General features: G+C 45.5%; 1 protein-coding gene and 1 long non-coding RNA gene across 2 annotated transcripts; both read left to right on the top strand.

Moving 5' to 3' along the window:
* Nucleotides 1-326: 326 nt before the first annotated feature.
* On the top strand, nt 327-7,102 carry LOC142470860 (vitelline membrane outer layer protein 1-like). The gene is made up of 3 exons (XM_075577657.1): nt 327-706; nt 5,451-5,563; nt 6,586-7,102. Exons 1-3 carry the CDS (start codon nt 542-544, stop codon nt 6,965-6,967), a joined length of 660 nt encoding a protein of 219 aa, XP_075433772.1. The 5' UTR covers nt 327-541; the 3' UTR covers nt 6,968-7,102.
* Nucleotides 7,103-18,833: 11,731 nt separating this feature from the next.
* LOC142470859 (uncharacterized) lies at nt 18,834-20,299 on the top strand. The gene is made up of 2 exons (XR_012789347.1): nt 18,834-18,929; nt 19,788-20,299. It is a non-coding gene; the product is annotated as an uncharacterized LOC142470859 (long non-coding RNA).
* The last annotated feature ends 1,321 nt before the right edge of the window (nt 20,300-21,620 follow it).

Here is a 21,620-nt window from a genome sequence, read left to right as displayed (position 1 = left end):
TATATATATACTGTATAATATATATATTCAGCACTCAATAGGTTAAGATGTTTGAAAAAAAAATTCTCATAAGTAATCTTGTGGTCAGTGTGAAACTAATAGTATACAATATTATTGGTATCAGGGGCAACCTGAAACCAAGGAGTATGATGCCCATTTTAGTGATAAGACTTGTTTTTGTACGTTCCTAATGTTCCTGAGATAAGGTACGTGATGGTAACAACAGAAAAACAAGTACAGTATGTAAAAAGTACATCATTTAGTTGGCAAAAGCGAGTTAGCTGAGACAGTGATGTATATCTCTTTGATCTAAGGGTATAAAACGTAGCTGTCGCAGGATACGCCACTGCCTTCTCAGACACTCGCCACCTTGAATAGAAGTATTTTGTATGCTGTATCCTTGCTGAATCGCTGAGATGATTGAAGAAATAAAGATTGCTGATTTGAACTGCAAACCTGATTCCCGATTATTACATTGCCGAAGTTTTTCTCACCGTTGACATCTCTTGACATCTCCAGTTGAGTTCCTCAAGACCCCACCATGATGTTCCAGGCGGTCTCATTCCTCCTCCTCCTCCCTCTCTTCTCAGTCGGACACGGGACCTATGACATTGTCATCGGTGTCTCCAACGGAGGTGAATGGGGTGTATGGGGGCCATTTGAGTCTTGTCCTGATGGTTCCAGTGCCAGAGGATTCTCTCTCAAGGTGAGATAAATACATATAATAATATTATTTCTTGCATGGCAATGTATGTGCTTCTGTATATGGGATTGTGATGGCACAATATTTAAATTGCCCCGCAGAACTTACAATCTAATTTTGCAGTTTGTCACGGTAGACTCCTGTGGCGGGTAGGATCTCGGTGGCCGGAACAGCAGGAGAGTAGTAGGGGTCACAGTCAGAGGTCCGAGGCAGGTGGCAGATAGCGCAGTCAGGTAACAAGCAGAGGTCGGCAACGAGGAGACTGGAACAGGACAGGGGAGCAGGGACAGGTCTGGGAGCAGGGACTGAGAACGGGGAGCAGGGACTGAGACCAGGGAACAAACAGGGACAAGCCAGATTACCAGCAAGGGCCTTTACTGCGAACAGAATCAATTACAGGTACAGGAACAGATCAGGATCAAAGACAGGCATGTGAATAGGAGTCTGACATGAAACAAAGGCAAGGGAAGAACTGGAAGGGAGGTTTATATAGCCAGGCTGAGAGGTAGAGCACAGGTGCAGAGGTGTCAGGTATCAGGTTCCGGAATGTTCCTCAGTTTAGCAGCAGCAATCCCGGTGGACAAGTATAGGTACTGCAGGCTAGAGCAAGACATTGAGAGTGGTAGCAGTCCCGGTGGCCAAGCATGGGTACAGCAGGCTAGAGAATATGACACAGGTGTGAAAGCGTAGAAATAAAATCAATGAGTCAAGGGTTCAAAGTAACAACGTGAGTTTATCTGTACCAAGGCACAATTGGGAGAAAAGAATTAAAAAAAGAACTCAAGCCTCTGAAAACATATTGCTTGGTATCACATTTTTATACATTTCAAAATGAGTAATACGCCCTTTAAGGGGGCTGGCTTAGAGATAAAAACTATATGATGACTTATACAAAAATACCTATTGATATCTAAATATGCTGCATACGCTATATTCTTATCCTATAATTTACCATAATGTGGGCCTTTTGACCTTGTGACATATAGGAGTTACTCTGTTCAGCCCTGTGTCTCCTGTAACTGTCAGATAACAGAACCTAAGTTCAGCAGAAATATCTAAGACAATAAATATCTTACGATTGCATTTACAATTCTTGCATGACTTGTAGGAATTACACAAGGGTGAGTTACATCTAGAAGTGATACTCTGCAGAATCATACATTACAGTTCATACACAAATAAACGGATAAGCATTCATACAAGCAAACACTCAGAAAATGGTGGTTAGGCCAAAATGGAGGTGATGATAGCCACACACATTATCTCAATCTTCACACAGGTACAGTAAAATATTTTAACTTATGCCAGGACTACTTCAGAGGCCAGCTTATTACTGGAAAAATCTACTTTATAACTGTGATTTATACTTTTTACTCTCTGTATTTAGAAGTAGTCGATACTCCCTTTCCTGATATTAGATAACCCCCTTTCATTGTCCATATTAGACACTATGGGGGCTGTGCACAAAGCTGTGATACAGTAAGTGTTTTTAAGTGAGATAAACGCCTTATGGGCACATTTTATGGTTCAACTTTTTTATCAATGTTGGTGTTTTGTTGATTAAAAGCCTTTTAAGCGCAATACTGCTGTTTTATCACTACTTTGTGAATCGCGCTGCACGCAATTTTGCACCATAAGGCATTTATCTCACTTAAAACCCCCTTACAGTTTCACTGCTTTGTGCATAGCCCCCCTGTGTGTTTACATGATACCGGAAAGCAGACACTCTGGGGGCTGCGCTAAGCAGCGAGCTTTTGCGCCCAATTGGGAAATTTTGACTCGCCCAATACAAAGTGAAGGGAAACGCGGGATTCACGGTGAAGTGAAACGCATTTTGGTCTGTGCGGCCAAAAATATGTCCGATTGTGCGATCTGATTTCCCCCCCCTGCTATCGTGCATAACTTCTACAGCTTTTATGTATTTTAAATGTATTTTGCTTATTTGTTTTGAAATGTTTTGCCTATTTATTTTTTATTTATAGGATGGCATTTTTAGCGGTGTTTTAAATGGTTTATTTCAGGGGGGATTGCTCTTTGCTTTTTAATAGTGGCTTCTTTTTGGTATTTTGATTTTGTCTGATGGTGGTTACTTTGAGCTTTCAGTTATTTAGTGATGTGTTTTGTTTGGTGTTTGCTTTTTAATAGTGGTTCATTTCTGCTGTTTTGAATTTGAATGATTGTGTTTATTTGGAGATTTATTTTATTCTTTCATGGTTTTGTTTTGGTGTTTTAATTGTTAATTCTGGTATTTATTTTCGATTGGATTAATTGCTTGGTGGTAGTTTTGTTCTGTCTACTTCTTTATTGTTTTTATTTTCTGATTGTTTTGATGGCATTGCATCTTGTTTGGGATTGTTTTTTTTTTAGGTTGACCATTGACTGGCATAGTGTTAAATGATGCCCATATTATATGGGCATGATGTACCCACTGTGCCATTCAATTGTTTTATTGGCAGTTGCTATGCATATAGTTAGCCATTGTTTATTTAAAAGTATTGTTTTGGGGGGGCACACAATTGGTAGTGCAGGCCATTGGGGACCCCTGGACACTCGCGGGGAACACCCGGTGACATCAGCCGGCCTGTTGTATTAACGGTGTGCTGAAAAAAGGTACACAATGCTTTTCTCACTGTCTCCGTTTTGTTTGCGTCAGCCTTCAGCTGGTGCAAAAATATGGCGCGCTTTTACAGTACGATTCACACATCGCTGCTTAGTAAATCGCGCTGACTGGCAGAAAATGGCGCGTTTGTTGTTTTTTCCCTGATCGGACGTATTTTTAATGCCTTTTACGGATGATAAACGCTGTTACCACTGCTTAGTGAATCGCGCCGCAGGCAGTATCGGACTTTAAAGGCATTTATCGTACTTAAAAGCAGTTATCACTGCTTAGTGCATAGTCCCCTATATATAGGAAATAGTACAATCCCCTTTAAATCCCTAATTGCAAATTCACTTTTTAACCTCACTTTTCTATCCCTCACCCTTTTCCCTATGAGAAATCTCCTTACATTCCCTAATATAAATCCTTTTACTCTCCCTCTCAGTAATGGCCATTGTTTTACCTATTTAGATAACCCCCCGTACTATCCCCCTTATAGAAATCCTTTTTATTCTCCCCCTATTAGAAATTTCATTTATTCTCCCCAATCATAACCCCCCTTATTTCCTCTATTAAGCATTCCACTTATTCTACCCTATAAGAAATCCTCCCCACTATGTTATATCCCTTTTATACGTCGCCTATTAGATATCTCCCATACTCCCCCTATTAAAATCCCCCTTACTCCCCCTTTTAGAATCCCCCTCACTCCCCTATTAGAATCCCCCTTACTCCCCCTATTAGAACCCCCTTACTCCCCTTAGTAGAATCCCCCTAACTCCCCCTATTAGAATCCCCCTTGCCCACCCTAATAGAATCCCCCTTACTCCCCCTATTAGAATCCCCCTTACTCCCCCTATTAGAACACCCCTTACTCCCCCTATTAGAATCCCCCTTAATCCCCCTATTAGAATCCCCCTTACACCCCTTATTAGAATCCCCCTTACTCCCCCTATTAGATTCCCCCATACTCCCCCTATTAGATATCCCCCTTACTCCCCCTATTAGAATCCCCCTTACTCCCCCTATTAGAATCCCAGTTACTCCCCCTGTTAGAAATCCCCTTTGCTTTCCCATTATCCTCTAAATCCCAAACCTCACTATAACACCCCCCAGTTGGTCCGAGTTTCTGGCCCAGATATGGGGGGCCGATCTCTCAATTATTGACATCCGATGCCCCATACCAGGGCCTGTAACTCGGGAAGAAGGGGGGGGGGGGTCCCTGAGTCAGAAATCAAAGCAGTCTATGAATTGCCCCATAACTCCGTTCTGCCCCCACTGCTGCCTTCTTACCCCATTTAGGTCTGTTCCCTAATGAGAAGTGTTACCTGTAACCCCATAAAGTGCCCCCTCGTTCTTATATCCCACAATTAGGATTAATCTGAGAAGCAACATAGGTAAATTATATGGTCAGGTCAGTGACGTGTTTAATGGGTTAAAGGGTCAGTCCCACATAAGGGCAAAGTGACCTAATGACAAAAACGTGTTTAATGGGTTAAAGGGTCAGTCCCACATAGGGGCAAAGTGACCTAATGACAGGGATGTGTTTAATGGGTTAAAGGGTCAGTTCCACGTAGGGGCAAAGTGACCTAATGACAAGAACGTGTTTAATGGGTTAAAGGGTCAGTCCCACATAGGGGCAAAGTGACCTAATGACAGGGACATGTTTAATGGGTTAAAGGGTCAGTCCCACGTAGGGGCAAAGTGACCTAATGACAGGGACGTGTTTAATGGGTTAAAGGGTCAGTCCCACATAGGGGCAAAGTGAACTAATGACAGGGACGTGTTTAATGGGTTAAAAGGTCAGTCCCAGGTATGGGCAAAGTGACCTAATGACAGGGATGTGTTTAATGGGTTAAAGGGTCAGTCACACATAGGAGCAAAGTGACCTAATGACAGGGATGTGTTTAATGGGTTAAAGGGTCAGTCACACATAGGAGCAAAGTGACCTAATGACAGGGACGTGTTTAATGGGTTAAAGGGTCAGTTCCATATAGGAGCAAAGTGACCTAATGACAGGGACGTGTTTAATGGGTTAAAGGGTCAGTTCCATATAGGAGAAAAGTGATCTAATGACAGGGACGTGTTTAGGGGTTATGAGTAGTTATATAAGAAATTGATACATTGAAACTGATCTTCCTGATACAGTTGGTAGAGACGCATGGGGACGGTGATGATACGGCTCTGACCGCGATCCGACTGTACTGCGTTATCGAAATCAACGATCAGAATGCAACTTTAATCCAGTCAACTGAAGGAAGGTGAGAAAGGCACAGAACATTCACAGCCTCAAAGGTCTCTTCTTCACTTGTACAGAGCTTTCCAATCCTCACAGGTCTCTTCTTCACAGGTACAGAGCTTTCCTAACCTCACTGGTCTCTTCTTCACATGTGCAGAGTTTCCCAACCCTCACAGATCTCTTCTTCACTTGTACAGAGCTTTCCAACCCTCACAGGTCTCTTCTTCACATGTGCAGATCTTTTCCAAACCTCACCGGTCTCTTCTTCACATGTGCAGAGCTTTCCCAAACCTCACAGGTCTCTTCTTCACATGTACAGAGCTTTTCAAACTTCACAGGTCTCTTTTTCACATGTGCAAAGCTTTCCCAAACCTCACAGGTCTCTTCTTCACATGTACAGAGCTTTCCAATTCTCACAGGTCTCTTTTTCACATGTACCGAGCTTTCTCAAACCTCATGGGTCTCTTCTTCACATGTACCGAGCTTTCTCAAACCTCATGGGTCTCTTCTTCACATGTTCAGAGCTTTCCTAAACCTCACGGGTCTCTTCTTCACATGTTCAGAGCTTTCCTTAACCTCACAGATCTCTTCTTCACATGTACAGTGCTTGCCAAACCTCACAGGTTTCCTCTTCACATGTACAGAGCTTGCCAAACATATATTAGGATGAGGGGATGTTGGGGGGTATAGATAGGGGTGTAAAATGGAGCAAAAAGGGCAGCAAAATGTTGGGGTGTATAGGGAGGGAAATTTAAGGCATCTGGAAGGATAGCGGGTGTCCAGGTATATAGAGAGGGGTATCACTAGGAGATTAAGGGAGGAGGTCACACCACTTATAGATTTAAAATCTCTTTTACTCTCACCCTATTAGAAATCCCCTTTACTCCCCAGAAGGGCGTAGGACAGGGGCGATGCCACTATATAGATAATTGGTCAGACCTCCCTAAAGTTCTGTGCCCTGTCCTACAGGTCAGGTCTCCTCTGCAAAAGGACCTATGAAGCTTTCTCTTCCCCACTTACCATGTTCTCATTCTTCTCTCTCAGGTGGGGCTCATGGACCTCCCCTATATGGTGTCTACACGGCAACCTCATTGCTTTCTCCTTGAAAGTAGAGCACCATCTCGGGCGCGGTGACCAAAGTGACGTTGCCACCGCCAACATCCAGTTTAAGTGCTCAGACAAACGGAACAACCTTTCATTTTTGCCTTTAGTGGGGTTAGACGAAGAGTGGAGCCAGCCCTGCAGATACGGGATCTGTGGCATCTGCACCAAGGTGGGGCCACCACATGGACACGGAAAAGACACGCTCCTCAGTGATGTCCAGTTCACATGCTGTGCCAAGAGTCTTCTCCCTTCTCAGCTTCCCAATGAAGGTCCTCCAGTTGGTCAACATTCAATTGGGAAGGTCTTGGGAGGGAAGAGTTGAGGGGGTTTAAGTCTGTGACATCTCTAAAAATATCTGGTGGAGTTGGTTTGAGATGCAGGTCTTTTAGGTCCCAAAGTAGTGGGACATTTGTACTGTTCAATTTGAAATTGCAAAATAAACTTGATTTTTAATGTACTGTATTTGCCTGGCTATAGGGCGACCCTGAATACAAGTTGACCCCCTCATTTCAGTAGTAGCAGGAGAGAGATACGTTTACAAATACTCTGCATCTCTCGCTCTTTGTCTGTCTCTGTGCCTCTGTCTGTGTCTCAGTCTCTCTGTCTCTCTGTCTGTCTCTGTGCCTCTGTCTGTTTCTCTTTTGCTCTTTCTCTCTCTGTGTCTCTATGTCTGTTTCTGTGTCTCTATGTCTGTCTCTGTGTTTCTCAGTCTGTCTCTGTGTCTCTCTGTCTGTCTCTGTCTCTCTGTCTATTTATGTGTCTCTCTCTGTGCCTCTGTCTGTGTCTCTGTGGTCTCTCGTTCTCGATCTGTCTCTCTCGGTTTGAGCTTCCTGCCACAAGCAACATGGCCGCTTCAGGCCCCAAGGTGGAGCTTCCTCCGTTTTACCCTACTCACGGACACCGCTGATTGTAGAGCAATCGGAGACACACGGATCCTACTAGTCCAAGGGAGCAAAAACCAGGGAGTCAAACAGAGGGCAAAGAGAAAGCCTGTCCTGCGTTCTGGCAGTTTAGTTCCAGCACCCGTAGGTGTCAAATGTGGTCACAAGGAATGGAGCAGGAGAGTGTGATGACGGACCTCAAGATAGGTCAGAGCTGGGAAGGGAAACCTTACCTATTAGAGCTCTCAGACCTGTGTCCCGCTCTCCTCTGAGCTCCAATGCCTGACGTGCAGCCTTCTGAAGATAGGACGTGGAAGGAAGGAGTTCCAGGCGCCACAGCCAGTGACAAACATCAAAGGTACTTCCGGGTTTGTAGAAAAAAAAACTTTATTGAAGCCTTCACAAACACACGGCTACACCACGATCTCACCTCAACGCGTTTCACGCTATAGAACAGCGCTTCGTCTTGGAGTGGGGATACGTGGTCTGAGCCTGCACATTTAAAGTAAAAAAGCCCGCGAAAACGAACTAGCATATTAACCCATGATATACATGACTAATTATCAATATCCAGCATACATCAAATATTGCTCATTTGACTCAATATATCTTCAGACATTTGTTCACACATAATTATATTACTAAAAATGCCAGATATGCAGTGTTGTAGTAAAGTATTATCAGGGATATATAAAAAGCAACCTTTGCAACATTTAACCCCCAAAAAATGACATTTTGGACTATATTAGGAAAAATATAATAAACTATAAGCACAGTTTATTAAAGTAACTCTATCAGCTATATCTCAGTGTCATATTCATATAGCACATAGAGAATAGTTAAACTGATTCAAAATATATATATATATATTTGTCCAAGAATAACAGGGGGGCAGGGAAGGGGGGGAAAGGGGAAGGGGAGGGGGAAGGGGGCTGGGGCAAAGGTGAAAAGGAAGGGAAGAAAAAGGGGAGAAAAAGGGATGACCGCAAGGGCAGAGCAGAAAATACACTAAAACTGTCAATCATTAATAAAATAATCAATGATTTAATTTAATTTTGTAATATTGAACAATAAAACAGAGTCGTATAATGTACAGATGTCAAAGGAAACAGCGCAGGTCCCATTCAACGTTCAGTCCATTGGGCCGCAGTGTTTTTAGCGTAAAGATCCAGTGTGCGTCTCGCTGGTGCAAGAGTTTAATCCGATCGCCTCCCCGTGGGGGTAATGGGAGATGTTCAAGTGCTATACACTGTAATGATCCCACTGAACCCAACGGACAGGTGTTGAAGTGTATTGATACTGGATGCAGCGTATCCTTATTCCGTATCAGCCTTAAATGCTCTAGAATACGAATCTTAAGGAAAACAAAGCAGGCAGAAGCCTGAATTAAGCAACGTAAGGCTTTGTGTTATCCTGTTATTTGTCTAACTAACCCTAGAAGACTGTGTCGTGAAGAGCCGAGACAGACGTCAGCGCTACAAAAGAGGGGCGTTTGTCACAGTATATATGTGTATGTATGTATGTCTTTATTTATATAGCGCCATTAACGTACATAGCGCGTCACAGCGGTGATACACGTGACAATCATATAAATAACAAATAATACAAATAACACGTAATGGGAATAAGCGCTTCAGACATAAAAGTAACATTTAGGAAGAGGCGCCCCTACTTCGAGGAGCTTACAATCTAATTTTTGTAGGGGGCCCAAACATTGTAGTTCTGTATTTGAGAGGAAGGAGGGGAGCTGAGAGTCATATTTACAGAATAGGATGTTATAAAGTGACTGAATACATAGATGAAAGTATAAGACGTAAGGTAATAAGTATGACACTCAGATAGAGGTACCAGTAGTGCAATATGTGGACACATGAAGGAGCTCTATATATGATAATACAGCTCAACCCCCATATAACGCGATCTGCTACTACGCGAATTCGCTTTTACCGCGATGTGAGGGTGGCTCCCAATTTTCGTACTTATGAATACTTTGCAACACGATTATTGGTGTCTTAAATACTTTATTGTACAATGCATACAATTGTACATTATCTCTAACGCGATCCACTTATAACTCGATGTGATTCTTTGGACCCCCCAAGCACAGCGTTATAAGGGGGTTGAGCTGTAGTTAGAATTGTTCATTGGAACAAGGCTTGTTATGGATCGAACCCACATGTTCAAGAATCCGGCGTCTAAGTTGGAGCCGGTCCTTGCCCACATATATGATCCCACAGCCACAGGTAACCAGATAAATGCCCCCCCATGGTCTGGCAGATGATAAAATGCCGACTCATATTCCTTGGTGTTATTCCAGTTGTTAATACCATACGCAGATTAAACTTCCCAGAGACACATGTGGTTTACTCTGTCAAATTCCTCAGTTTGATCTAAGCATAACAGGGAAAAGGGAGACCAAAAAGCGCACCAGCACAAACGGAGCAGGAAGAACCCAGGACAAAAAAATGATTAAAAGGGCACTTTAATGTGGCGAAAGACCCATCCTATTTTCCATATTGATCTTAGCATAAAACATATTTCGCTAATTTATGAGCTTTCCAAACCTGGAAAATCTCTCTTACGTGTATAACTGCGTTTGTGATATTTAGCCCTTTAATGCCACAATACTGAGCCTTGCAGATTAGGTCCCAGATACTGTACCTCTCTCAATCTATTAAACACAATTCTGGCTAAGATTTTCCTCTCTGTGTTCAATAAAGAAATTGGTCTCCAGTTCTTTCTATCGGCTGGATCATTCTTTTTATGTAACAGAACCAGAGGAGACTTGCACATGGACCCGGATATCTTACCTTCCTGTAACATTATGTTACAGACTTTAGTCAAATCAGGAACTAACACATCACTAAACAATTAAACAAATTCTGCTGTTGAGCCGTCTGCCCCAGGGGTTTTATTCTTCTGTAACCCATTTATTACATCCCTGACCTCACTATCTAGTACTTCCATTGTCAGGTTGGGTTCTTCTACCTTTGTTAATTTAGGAATAATGAATGTATTAACATAACTATCCATTTCCTTTTTTCTCCCTATAGCGGTCCTTAAATAAATCTGCATAGAAATTACTGACTATATCCAACATTTACTTACTCTCTGTTCTATAATTACCACCAGAGTTACAAAGCCCATAGATTAGTTTTTTTTCCACCAGAACAGCTGAGAAAGGGATCTGGTGAAATATAAGATTTCCGTGAGGAAGGGATCGGGTGAAATAAAAGATTTCCGTGAGGATGGGATCTGGCGAAATATAAGATTTCTGTGAGAAAGGGATCTGGTGAAAGATAAGATTTCTGTGAGAAAGGGATCTGGTGAAATAGAAGATTTATGTGAGAAAGGGATCTGGTGAAATATAAGATTTTGATGAGCCAAATCTGACACCTTTATCATACACTAGCTGATATACCCGGTGTTGCCCGGGATTGCAGGGGCGGGGTGCGTGAATGGCGGGGTGGGAAGGGGGGGTGCGTGAAGGGGGTGATGGGCGTGGAGGGGGGCAAAGGGCGGGGGGCAAAGGGCGGGGAGGGGGTGGGGTCAAAGGGCAGGGGGCAAAGTGTGGGGAGGGGGTGGGGGCAAAGGGCAGGGAGGGGGTGGGGGCAAAGGGTGAGGAGGGGGTGGGGGCATAGGGCGGGGAGGGGGTGGGGGCAAAGGGTGGGGAGGGGGTGGGGGACAAAGGGCAGGGAGGGGGTGGGGGCAAAGGGCGGGGAGGGGGTGGGGGCAAAGGGCAGGGAGGGGGTGGGGGAAAAGGGTGGGGAGGGGGTGGGGGGCAAAGGGCAGGGGTGGGCGGCAAAAAGTGGAGGTGGAGGGCAAAGGGTGGGGGTGGGGGGCAAAGAGCGGGGAGGGGGGCAAAGGGCGGGGAGGGGGGCAAAGGGCGGGGAGGGGGGCAAAGGGCAGGGAGGGGGGCAAAGGGCGGGCGGCGAAGGGCAGGGGGTGGGGGGCGAAGGTCAGGGGGCGAAGGGCATGGGGGAAGAACAGGGGGTGGGGGGCAAAGGACAGGGGGTGGGGGGCGAAGGGCAGGGGTAGGGGGTGGGGAGCAAAGGGCAGGAGTAGTGGGTGGGGGGCGAAGGGCAGAGGGTGAGGGGCATGGCTAGGGGGTGAAGGGCAGGAGTAGGGGGTGGGGGGTGAAGGGCAAGGGTAGGGCATGGGGGGTGAAGGGCAGGGGTGGGGATTGAAGGGCAGGGGTAGGGGTGGGTGAAGGGCAGGGGTAGGGGGGGTGAAGGGCAGGGGTAGGGGGGTGAAGGGCAGGTGTAGGGTGGGTAAAGGGCAGGGGTAGGGGGGTGAAGGGCAGGGGTTGGGGGGATGAAGGGCAGGGGTAGGGGGGATGAAGGGCATGGGTAAGTGGGGGTGAAGGGCAGGGGTAGGGGGGGTGAAGTGCAGCAGTAGGGGGGGGCAGGGGTAGGTGAAGGGCAGGGGTAGGGTGAAGGGCAGGGTTAGGGGAGGAGTGAAGGGCAGGCGTGGGTGGGGGTGGAGGGCAGGGGTAGGGGGGGTGAAGGGCAGGGGTAGAGGGGGTGAAGGGCAGGGGTATGGGGAATGAAGGGCAGGGGTAGGGGGGGGTGAATGGCAGGGGTACGGGGGAGTGAAGGGCAGGGGTAGGGGGGTGGTGAAGGGCAGGGGTGGGGGGGTGAAGGGCAGGGGTAGGAGGGTGAAGGGCAGGGGTAGGGGGGTGAAGGGCAGGGGTAGGGGGGGTGAAGGGCATGGGTAGGGGGGGTGAAGTGCAGGGGTAGGGGGGGTGAAGGGCAGGGGGAGGGGTGAAAATGAGGCACAAATTGTTGGCAGGAGTAAAATGTCCCTCTCCACGCACACACACGACGGGAGTAAGAGGTGGTGGAGAGTGGGACTGGCGCATATCCGAGGAGGCTGCTTGGCCCCCCAGCGGCCAGGGAGGTAGCGCCGCGGAGGTAAGGGAGCGCCGGGGAGGTAAGGGAGCACTTGGGAGGTAGCGCCGGGGAGGTAAGGGAGCGCCGGGGATGTAGCACCAGGGAGGTAGCGCCGAGGAGGTAAAGGAGCACCGGGGAGGTAAGATAGCGCCGCTGAGGTAGCGCCGGGGAGGTAAGGGAGCATTGGCGGCTGGGTAAGGAGGTCCGCGCTGCGCTTCCCCTCCGTCCGGGATGGGGGGGGGGGGGCGACAGAGGGATTGTGAGTGTGTGTGTGTGTGTGTGTCTCCTTTGGCCCGTCACTCCGCCTCAGGCCAATGAGAGGTGTGCGGTGGCGGGCGGGCCAAGGGAGCAATCTCATTGGCCTGAGGCGGAGTGACGGGCCTCATGTCCAATGCGATTGCCCCTAGGGACAGAGGACAAACAGACAGACACGCATACAACGGTTTGAGAAATATATATTTAGATATACATATACATATGATACATATCTATCATAATGAATTAGTTTAATTTTATCTTTAAAAACCTTTATATCTCCCTGATCTATTCATTTACCCTCATTCAGCGGCGAGTAAAGCTGGCATAATCCCCGTCTGAAGAGTTGATATTTTTTATAATTATTGTGACTTTTCCTGTTTGCTAGTGTCCTTACAAACGGGACTATATTCCGTTTTGTCCCCTCCCACCGATCTGCCAAATCTTCATAAAGTCCTTGTAATGACCTCTGGTCCTCATAAAATATTCTAAATAGATCTCGTGTCTCACCATGTTCAAAAGTAGAGATGTTTAATTTCCAGCTGCCTTTACCCATCCTCAAGGTATCATTGATATTCAGGGTGAATGATAACATTAAATGGTCTGAAAATTCATCAGGAATTAAATTAATACCTGAAGATACCATATTTTTTAAAATATATAAATAGTCAATTCTGCTCTTGCTTTGACCGTTAAAGTAATTAAACCCAGGTGCTTCAGCATTATGTTTAATATGAATATCTTCTAAGTCTGCTAGGAGGAGTTTTAGGGAGAGGTTATATGGGACACTAGGAGGAGTTATAGAGAGGGGTTATATGGGGCAATAGGAGGAGTTATAGGGAGGGGTTATATGGGGCAATAGGAGGAGTTATATGAAGATGTTATATGGGACACTAGGAGGAGTTATAGAGAGGGGGTATATGGGACACTAGGAGGAGTAATAGAGAGGGGTTATATGGGGCAATAGGAGGAGTTATATGGAGAGGTTATGTGGGGTAATAGGAGGAGTTATAGGGAGCAGTTATATGGGGCAATAGGAGTTATAGGGAGCGGTTTATATGGGACAATAGGAGGAGTTATAGGGAAGGGTTATATGGGGCAATAGAAGGAGTTATATGGAGCAGTTATATGGGGTAATAGGAGAAATTATAGGTAAAGGTTATATAGGGCAATTGGAGAACTTATAGGGAGCAGTTATATGGGGTAATAGGAGGAGTTATAGGGAGGGGGTATATGGGGTAATAGGAAGAGTTATAGGGAGCGGTTATATGGGGTAATAGGAGGACTTATAGTAAAGTGATAAATGGACCCAAATAATCAAAATGAATACTTTGGTTTTTAATTACTTTAAAATTAATTTTTATTTCACAATTTCACATTGAACGGTACAAATGTGACACAATTTGTCCCCTAAAAGATCTAAATCTCCAACACGACACAACTGTTTTTAGACACATCACAGGCTCCCCCCCCCCCCACCCCCAACTCTCCCTCCCAAGTACATTCCGATTGAATGTAGACAAACTGGAGACTCTTTATTGGGAAGCTGAGGAGAAGCCTCAGTATCTACAGCAGGTAAACTGGACATCATTGAGGGCCGTGTCTTCTCCACGTCCTTGGGGCCTCTGCACCTGGGTGCGGATGCCACAGATCCCGTATCTGCAGGACTGGCTCCAGCCTCCGTATGACTTCCTAAAGAGTCCAGATCTCTCGATTTCCAAATTGTCTGAGCACTTAAACATGATGGTGTTGGCAGCAGTGTCGTCACCGACCCCCTGAGGTAACTCTACTTGTAAGAGGAAGGCGATGAGTTTGCCATGGGGAGACCATCAGCTGCGAGAGAAGAAGGAGGATGTGGTTAGTGGTGAAGAGGAAACTTCTGGAGGTGCTTTTTGCAGAGGAGACCTGAACTGTAGGACGGGCACAGGACTTAATGTGAGGTCTGACCAATTATTTATATAGGGGCATTTCACCTGTCCTAAGTCCTTCTGGGGAGTAAAGGGGATCTCTAATAGGGTGATAGTAAAGGGCATTTCTAAAAGGGTGAGAGTAAAGGGGATCTCATATAGGGTGAGAGGAAAGGGGATTTCTAATAGGGTGAGAGGAAAGGGGATCTCTAACAGGGTGAGAGAAAAGAGATTCATAATGTGTAAAGTGGTATAACCCCCTCCTCTCTTAGTGATACCCCTCTCTATATACCCAAACACCCCACATTCATCCCAGCTGCATTAATTTCCCTCCCTATACACCCCAACATTTTTCTCTATATACTCCTCCATATATACCCCAACATCCTTTCATCCTAATATGTTTGAAAAGCTCTTTACATGCGAAGAAGAGACCTGTGAGGTTTTGCAAGCTCTGTACATGTGAAGAAGAGACCTGTGAGGTTTGAAAGCTGTAGATAATGTTATGTGAGACCCACCTTCCTTCAGTAGACTGGATTATAAATTCATTCCGATTGTTGCTACAGTGTGTGCAGTGCAGACGTATCCCGTTCAGAGCACCAGTTGTACCTGAATTAGGAGTATCAGTTACAATGCATCCATTTCATCTATACTACTCATAATCCCTAAACCCATACCTGTCATTAGGTCACTTTGCCCCTACGTGGGACTGACCTTTTAACCTATTAAACACGTCCCTGTCATTAGGTCACTCTGCCCCTACGTGGGACTGACCCTTTAATCCATTAAACACGTCCCTGTCATTGGGTCACTTTGCCCCTACGTGGGACTGACCCTTTAACCCATTAAACACGTCCCTGTCATTAGGTCACTTTGCCCTTACGTTGGAATGAACTTTTAACCCATTAAACACGTCCCTGTCATTAGGTCACTTTGCCCCTACGTGGGACTGACCCTTTAACCCATTAAACTCGTCCCTGTCATTTGGTCACTTTGCCCCTACATGGGACTGACCCTTTAACCCATTAAAATCATCTTTGTCATTAGGTCACTTTGCCCCTACGGGGGACTGACCCTTTAACCCAAGTAATGTAATGACAGGGAGAGGGAGACAGGGAGAGGGAGACAGGGAGAGGGAGACAGAGATGGAGAGGGAGACAGAGATGGAGAGGGAGACAGAGATGGAGAGGGAGACACGGAGACAAAGACAAGGAGAGAGAGACAGGGAGACAGGGAGAGGGAGACAGAGACAGGGAGACAGAGACAGGGAGAAAGAGACAGGGAGAAAGAGACAGGGTGAGGGAGACAGGAAGAGTGAGACAGGGAGACAGGGAGAGGGAAACCGAGACAGGGAGAGGGAAACCAAGACAGGGAGAGGTCAGACAGAGACAGGGAGAAAGATACAGGGAGAGGGAGACAGAGAGACAGAAACAGGGGTGTGGAGACAGAGACAGGAAGAGGGAGACAGGGAGAGGGAGACAGAGAGAGGGAGACAGGGAGAGGGAGACAGGGAGAGGGAGACAGGGAGAGGGAGACAGGGAAAGGGAGACAGGGAGAGGGAGACAGAGAGAGGGAGACAGAGACAGGGAGACGGAGACAGGGAGATGGAGACATGGAGATGGAGACAGGGGGGGAAATGAAACAGCACAACATGTGCTGCTTGGGCCAGTCGCCAGTGGGCAAAATCGGTTCGCCCCTGGCGACCGGATTTGTCGACCACTGTATATATATATATTCAGCACTCAATAGGTTAAGATGTTTTAAATAGTTTTTTCATAAGGAATCTTGTGGTCAGTGTGAAACTAATAGAATACAATGTTATTGGTATCAGGGGCAACATGAATTCAAGTTGTATGATGCCCTTTTTAGTGATAAGACTTGTTTATGTAAGATCCTAATGTTCCTGAGATAAGGTACTTGATGGTAACAACAGAAAAACAAGTATGTAAACAAATACGTCATTTAGTTGGCCAAAGCGAGTTAGCTGAGACAGTGATGTATATCTCTTCGATCTAAGGGTATAAAACGTAGCTGTCGCAGGATACGCCACTGCATTCTCAGATACTCGCTCCCTTGAATAGAAGTATTTTGTATGCTGTATCCTTGCCGAATCGCTGAGCTGGTTGAAGAAATAAAGATTGCTGATTTGAACTGCAAACCTGATTCCCGATTATTACATCTCCGAAGTTTTTCTCACCGTTGACATCTCTTGACATCTCCAGTTGAGTTCCTCAAGTCCCCACCATGATGTTCCTGGTGGTCTCACCCCTCCTCCTCCTCTCTCTCTTCTCAGTAGGACACGGGAACTCTAAAAAGTTCATCAGTGTCTCCAACGGAGGTGGATGGGGTGAATGGGGGCCAGTTGAAATGTGTCCCGTCGGTTCACATGCCAGAGGATTCTCTCTCAAGGTGAGATAAATATATACAGTAATAATAATATTATATCTTGCATGGCAATGTATGTGCTACTGTACAGGCAGTCCTCGGTTATCCGACACAATGCGTTACTCAAAATGGCGTGTGATAGCGAAATGTTGTAAAGCGAAACACGTTTTCCCATAGGAACACTGTTTCAATGAAAGGTTCTGTTCCTGAAGGCATTTTTAATGCTAAAATACACAAAATATTTTATGCAGCCAATAAGATACACAGCACACATAAATTATATAGTGCATATACCGTATTATATATATATATATATATCATAATGTATAATATAATATAAAAATATAATATATTATATAGTATAATATATATATTATGTACACATAAACAACTTTGCAAAGCGTCGTAAGTGCGTTGGATTAGCCGTTTTGGCGTTGTAAAAATGAACATAGGTATGCATTGCACAGCGTTGGATAAGCCATTCGTTGTAAAGCGAAGCGTTGTAAAACGAGGACTGCCTGTATATGGGATTTTGATGGCACAATATTTAATTGCCCCGCAGAACTTACAATCTAATTTTGCAGGCGCAGTCATATATTTAATCTTATGCCAGGACTGCTTCAGAGACCAGCTAATTACTGCAAAAATCTCCTTTATATATATTTATTTTTTATTTAGTACGATGGTATTTTTAGCGGTGTTTTAAATGATTTATTTCGGGGGGGGGGGGTTGCTCTTTGCTTTATAATCGTGGCTTCTTTTTGGTATTTCGATTTTGTCTGATGGTGCTTACTTTCAGCTTTCAGATATTGATTGATGTGTTTTGTTTGGTGTTTGCTTTTTAATAGTGGTTCATTTCTGCTGTTTTGAATTTGAATGATTGTGTTTATTTGGAGATTTATTTTATTCATTCATGTTTTGTTTTGGTGTTTTAATTATTAATTCTGGTATTTATTTTAGGTTGGATTAATTGATTGGTGGTAATTTTGTTCTGCTTACTTCTTTATTGTTTTTATTTTCTGATTGTTTTGATGGCATTGCATCATGTCTGTAATTGTTTATTTTTTTAGGTTGATCATTGACTGGCATAGTGTTAAATGATGCCCATATTATATGGGCATGATGTACCCACTGTGCCATTCAATTGTTTTATTGGCAGTTGTTATGCATTTAGTTAGCCATGTGATGTGTTTTATTTTGCAATGTAAGGTGTTTTATTTTGGCCTGTTTTTTTATTCCTTCACAATTTCTTGCTATAGTGGTAAATAAATCATGCCCGTATTATATGAGCATGATTTACCCACTGTACCAATGAATCGGTGAATGGTAGTTGCCTGGGGAGGGTGGTTAGGTCTCCTGGGTGGGTAGTGGCAGATGGTAGGCTAACCCCTTAATTACTACTGCGGTTACTAACCGCTAAGGTGATTAAGGGGTTAGGGACATTAGATTGTCTTTTTTTATGCACTGTATTGTTTGTGGCAACGGAGGACATGGACGGATGAGGATGAGGACAGCCTTAGAAGCAAAGTGACCTAATGACAGGGACATGTTTAAGGGGTTAAAGGGTCAGTCCCACGTAGGAGCAAAGTAACCTAATGACAGGGACGTGTATTATGGTTTAAAGGGTTAGTCCCTCGTAGGGGCAAAGTGACCTAATGACAGGGGCGTGTTTAATGGGTTAAAGGGTCAGTCCCACGTAGCAGCAAAGTGACCTAATGACAGGGATGTGTTTAATGGGTAAAAGGGACAGTCCCACGTAGGAGCAAAGTGACCTAATGACAGGGACGTGTTTAGGGGTTATGAGTAGTTACATATGAAATTGATACATTGACACTGATCTTTCTGTTACAGTTGGTAGAGACGCATGGGATCAGTGAGAATAAGGCTCTGACCGCGATCCGACTGTACTGCGTTATCGAAATCAACGATCTGAATGAAACTTTAATCCAGTCTACTGAAGGAAGGTGAGAAAGTCACAGAACATGCACAGCCTCGCAGGTCTCTTCTAAACATGTACAGAGCTTCCCCAAACCTCACAGGTCTCTTCTTCACAAGTACAGAGCTTTCCCAAACCTCACAGCTCTCTTTTTCACATGTACAGAGCTTACCAAACCTCACGGGTCTCTTCTTCCCATGTACAGAGCTTTCTAAACCTCACAGGTCTCTTTTTCACATGTTCAGAGCTTTCCTAATCTCACAGATTTTTTCTTCACATGTACAGAGCTTTATCAAACCTCACAGGTCTCTTTTTCACATGTACAGAGCTTACCAAACCTCACGGGTCTCTTCTTCCCATGTACAGAGCTTTCCAAACCTCACAGGTCTCTTTTTCACATGTACAGAGCTTTCCTAATCTCACAGGTTTTTTCTTCACATGTACAGACCTTTCTCAAACCTCATGGGTCTCTTCTTCACATGTACAGAGCTTGCCAAACATATATTAGGATGACAGGATGTTGGGGAGTATAGGGAGGGGTGTATAATGCAGTGAGGAGGGCAGCAAAATGTTGGGTGTATAGGGAGGTAATTAAGGCAGCTGGGAGGATAGCAGGGTGTCCGGGTATATAGAGAGAGGTATCACTAGGAGATTAAGGGAGGAGGTCACACCACTTATAGATTTAAAATCTCCTTTACTCTCACACTATTAGAGATCCCCTTTACTCCCCAGAAGGATGTAGGACAGGGGCGATGCCACTATATAGATAATTGGTCTGACCTCCCCTAAAGTCATGTGCCCCATCCTACAGGTCAGGTCTCCTCTGAAAAAACACCTAGGAAGATTTATTTTCACTACTAACCACGTCCCCCTTCTTCTCTCTCAGGCGGGGCACGTGGACCTCTCCTTCATGGTGTCTACACGGCAACCTCAATGCTTTCTCCTTGAAAGTAGAGCACCGTCTCGGACGCGGTGACAAAAGTGACATTGCCACCACCAACATCCGGTTTGAGTGCTCAGACAATCGGAACAACCTTTCTTATTTGCCTACAGTGGGGTCAGACGAAGAGTGGAGCCTGACCTGCAGATATGGGATCTGTGGCATCCGCACCAAGGTGGGGTCACCCCATGGACACGGAAAAGACACGCTCCTCAGTGATGTCCTGTTCACATGCTGTGCCAAGAGTCTTCTCTCTTCTCAGCTTCCCAATGAAGGTCTTCCAGTTGGTCAACATTCAACTGGGAAGGTCTTGGGAGGGAAGAGTTGAGGGGGTTTAAGTCTGTGACATCTCTAAAAATATCTGGTGGAGTTGGTTGGAGATGCAGATTTTTAGGTCCCAAAGTAGAGGGACATTTGTACTGTTCAATTTGAAATTGCAAAATAAACTTGATTTTCCATGTACTGCATTTGCCTGGCTATAGGGCGACCCTGAATACAAGGTGACCCCCTCATTTCAGTAGTAGCAGGAGAGAGATAAGTTTACAAATACTCTGCATCTCTCTCTCTCTCTCTCTGTCTCTGTGCCTCTGTCTGTGTCTCAGTCAATCTGTCTCTCTTTCTGTCTCTGTGCCTCTGACTGTGTCCCTCTTGCTCTTTCTGTCTCTGTGTTTCTCAGTCTGCACCATCCCGACTCTTGTGTTTTGCTCTAGTATATCTTTTCTCTATCCCCTTTTGCAGCGGTGGGATTAAAAAAATTAATAACCGGTACTTACCTGGGCGTCTAACAGCATCTCCCGGCATCTATTTCCCTTCTCAAAATGGCCGCGCAGCTTCACAGAGTGCTGCATTGCCATAACGTCACGTAGTGTCTCCTTGCCATAGCAGCGGACGCCACATGACGTGGTTACATCACGTGGCGTTCCAGTTGGCATGGCAATGCGGCGCCATTTGACCAAATTGAGAGGGTTTGCGGGGATATAGATGCAGGGAGATTCTGTCAGACGCCGCCCGCCGCCTTCCGCCTGCCGCCCGAACAGGTGAACGAAGGTAAGAGAATCAAGCACCGGTTCGGCGAACTTGTGAAATTTTAGTAACAGGTTCGCACGAACCGGTACGAACCAGCTGAATCCCACCGCTGCTCTCTGGTGTCTCAAGTCCTCTGGACTGATGGGTGGGGTAGGTGGAGGCGCATGGACATACAGCCGACCATTATGCAGGACACTCACAGACTGAGCAGTGCTCTCCACACAATAAAATGCAATAAGGTTTGAACATTTGGGGTAGGCAATGACATTCAGATCCCTACGCCCCTCTCTATTACCCCCAAAGCAGACTGAGACCCCCGAAGAGAGGTTTGCTACTCGAGCTGTGGGGTCATTGAGCCGGTCCACCAAGGATACCAAGCTGTCTGAATCTCCACCTTCCGGGGAGCTATTGAGGTGTGTGTCTGTGTGTGTGTTTGTGTGTGTGTGTGTGTGTCTGTGTGTGTGTGTGTGTCTGTGTGTGTCTGTGTGTGTCTGTGTGTGTGTGTCTGTGTGTGTGTGTCTGTGTGTGTGTGTGTGTCTGTGTGTGTGTGTGTGTCTGTGTGTGTGTGTCTATGTGTGTGTGTCTGTGTGTGTCTGTCTGTGTGTGGTGTCTGTGTCTGTCTGTGTCTGTCTGTGTGTGTGTGTGTGTGTGTGTGTGTGTCTGTGTGTGTGTCTGTGTGTGTGTCTGTGTGTGTGTGTGTCTGTGTGTGTGTGTCTGTGTGTGTGTGTGTGTGTGTGTGTCTGTGTGTGTGTG

This window comes from Ascaphus truei, chromosome 20 (genome assembly GCF_040206685.1).
Source record: "Ascaphus truei isolate aAscTru1 chromosome 20, aAscTru1.hap1, whole genome shotgun sequence".
Taxonomy (NCBI): Eukaryota; Metazoa; Chordata; class Amphibia; order Anura; family Ascaphidae; genus Ascaphus; species Ascaphus truei.
Note: the sequence above shows the minus strand (reverse complement) of the source record. Positions and strands in the feature narration are given on the sequence as shown.

Coding starts and splice junctions, on each gene's coding strand:
- LOC142470860 (XM_075577657.1), top strand. CDS start 542: ATGATGTTCCAGGCGGTCTCATTCCTCCTCCTCCTCCCTCTCTTCTCA. Junction 707..5,450: donor CCAGAGGATTCTCTCTCAAG/GTGAGATAAATA, acceptor TTCCTGATACAG/TTGGTAGAGACGCATGGGGA. Junction 5,564..6,585: donor ATCCAGTCAACTGAAGGAAG/GTGAGAAAGGCA, acceptor CTTCTCTCTCAG/GTGGGGCTCATGGACCTCCC.